Raw genomic sequence first — 2,908 nt, forward strand, 5'->3', positions numbered from 1 at the left:
GTGCACAAGTATGGGTCTGTTCCAGTCAGTTGGCTAGGTGACTATCTTCCGTATTTCTTGGCATAAATGAGTGAGTGTTTCCAGTGCTGTATCAGTTTTTTCAAACATTTTAATTTGTGTTCCATCAATTCCTGGAACCTTGTTTTTCACTAGTGCCATCAGTACAGCTTGGACTTCTTCCTTCAGTACCATTCATTGGTTCTTGATCATATGGTACCTCTTGAAATGATTGAACATTGGCCAATTTGTTGTTGTTGTTGTTTCAGTGATGGTGTATTCTTTCTATTGTCTTTTTTTTTAACATGAAGATTTTATTGTTTTAAAAATAAAACAAGATGATGCTTAGAACTGGATCACCTGGCCCTTTCTCTTCTTATCGCCTCCGAGTTCAAAATGCTTGCATCTCTTAATAGCCAACATTCTCTTAGATCTGCAGTTTGGCTCAACACATTCCAGAGTGAACATAATCTTTGTAGTTTTTGCTTTCTTACAGACAATTGGCTTAGTCTGCCCACCATATCCATTGTGCTTCCTGTTATAACACCACTTTCCCTGGGCATACAGAAAATCTTTGCCCTTCTTGTAATTTGTCACTTTGTGGGATTGGCGCTTACTACACTTCTTAAAGAAAGTCTGGTGGATTTTAGGAATGTTTACCAAGTCTGCAGGAGTGCTACTGGCACAAAAAGAAGCCTTTATGTTGACTTTTTTTTTTTATGTACACCAAAGCACTCAGGAATATATAATCATTCAAACAACCAAAGGGCATACCTTGTAATCCTGCCCCCTGGTCACCAGCACACAGCCCTTCTCCCTCCTTGAGTCTTGATCCCGACTCGCTCCATCTCTCCAAGTTATCATCTCTGCCTTCATCTCTGATGTCACTGCTTCTCTGGATAGAGTCCCACACTCTGCTTTTCTCCCTTGATGGTCCCAGGGTCCTCTGCTCCTGCCTTCCATTGTGTTTTAATGCTTCCTACATTGTTCAATATTCTGCCCATAGAATCTTTCAGTATTACAAATCAAGGCTTGAAAATTTTTTTCTTCAGTTCTTTCAGCTTGAGAAATGCTGAGGGTATTCTTCCCATTTGGCTTTCTAACTCCAGATATTTGCACGTTTCACTGTAATATCTTTCTAATAAATGAAATAATTATGAGTATGATATGTGAATTGTGTGTGGCCATTGCAATGTAGAGAGTTCTGTGCGAGGAATGTTTGGTTTCAGATTTGGTAGAGAAGGTAGAAGGCTGGAGGCATGTCTGACCTTAGTCTCCTAAGAATTGACTTTGGGCTTATGTTGAGTTGGATTCTCCTTTTCCCTGCTGAAGTAAGAAGATGCTGCCCCTGTGTCATTTTTGTAATTTCTTTTACCAAAATAATAATAATTATAATAAAAAATAAAGGTCCTCTTATAGTTGGTTTATTTGACTCAGAATTAGTCAAGATGTACACATTATATTTGGTTGATTGATCTGTTAAGATTCTTTTAAAGGTAATTTTATGCTTACTGAAAAATTACATAAATGGTACAGAGAATTCCCATATATTCTTCACTTGGTTTCCTCCAATGTAAGCATCTTACACAACCATAGTACAATTACAAAACTAAGATATTAACACTAGTATTCTACTATAAATTAAACCTTAGACTTTAGAAGTTCACTAAGAGGGAGCTTCAGAAAGTTTGTGGAAAAATGAAATGAAAAGATGATGGAACGTTCCATGAATTTTTCCCATAAGCATGTTCTGTGCCATTGAATCTGTTCCCACGTATAGAGACTCTATATGACAGAATAGAACTGCCCCATAGGTTTCCTAGGCTGCAGTGTTTATGGGAGCAGATTGTCAAGTATTTTCTCCCATGGAACTGCTCCGTGGGCTTAAACCTCAGACATTTCAATAAGCAGCAGTGCAATATCTGTGCTCTTATAGAAAGGGATCCTTTCTATTTTAGTTTGCATATACTTAATACTCATATCTGCTTAAAATTCACATAAGTAATTAAGCATAATAAAACAAGGAAGATCTGTTATACCACTGTTATTCACATTTATACACCAACTATTACAGCCAGTGATGATGAAATTGAAGAATTCCATCAAATTCTCCAGTCTGAAATTGAAGAAACACGCAATCAAGATGTCTTGGTAATTCCTGGTGATCGGAAGGCAAAGGTTGGAAACACAGGAAGGATCAGGAAAATAAGGCCTTAGTGATAGAAATGATGCTGGAGACCCCAGATAGAATTTTGAAAGATTAATGACTTATTCATTGCAAATACATTTTTTAAACAACATAAAAGTACATATGGATGTCAGATGGAATACACAGAAATCAAATTGACAATATCTGTGGGATGAGATGGTGGAAAAACTCACTATCACCATCCAAAACAAGGCCAGGGCAGAATATGGAACTGACCATCAATTGTAGAACAAATTTATGAGAGTCAAAATATGACCTTGAGTATATCCTAGCTGAATTTAAAGATCATCTGAAGGACAGATTTGATGCATTAGACTCTAATGACCGAAGACCAGAAGAATTGTGGGATGATATCAAGAACATCATACAGGAAGAAAGCAAAAGGTCATTAAGAAGAAAAGAACGAAGGAAAAGCCTAAAATGGATGACAGGAAAGACTTTGAATCTTGCTCTCCAGCATAGAGATACTAAAGCAAATGAAAGAAATGAGATAAAAGAGCTGAACAGAAAATTTCAAAGCTGAAAGAACTGAAGAAATAATTCAAGCCTTGACATGTAATAGTGAACGATTTTATGGGTAAAATACTGAATAATACAGAAGGCATCAAAAGAAGATAAAAGGAATATACAAATCACTTTACCAAAAAGAACTGGTTGATGTTCAGCCATTTCAATAGGTAGCATATGATTAAGAGCCAAAGG

The 2,908-nt window shown here is 36.6% G+C and overlaps 2 protein-coding genes across 2 annotated transcripts in view; one reads left to right on the plus strand and one right to left on the minus strand.

Annotated features, from left to right (window-relative positions):
• HACE1 (HECT domain and ankyrin repeat containing E3 ubiquitin protein ligase 1) overlaps nt 1-2,908 on the plus strand; it is a 146,316-nt gene that overhangs the window by 6,653 nt on the left and 136,755 nt on the right. The gene's annotated exons all lie outside the window — the stretch shown is intronic.
• Nucleotides 343-1,591, minus strand: LOC102823663 (60S ribosomal protein L36a-like). The gene is made up of 2 exons (XM_006839973.1): nt 1,584-1,591; nt 343-676 (listed from the first exon to the last, which is right to left on the minus strand). Exons 1-2 carry the CDS (start codon nt 1,589-1,591, stop codon nt 343-345), a joined length of 342 nt encoding a protein of 113 aa, XP_006840036.1.

Source organism: Chrysochloris asiatica, unplaced genomic scaffold, assembly GCF_000296735.1.
Source record: "Chrysochloris asiatica unplaced genomic scaffold, ChrAsi1.0 scaffold00027, whole genome shotgun sequence".
Lineage (NCBI taxonomy): Eukaryota > Metazoa > Chordata > Mammalia > Afrosoricida > Chrysochloridae > Chrysochloris > Chrysochloris asiatica.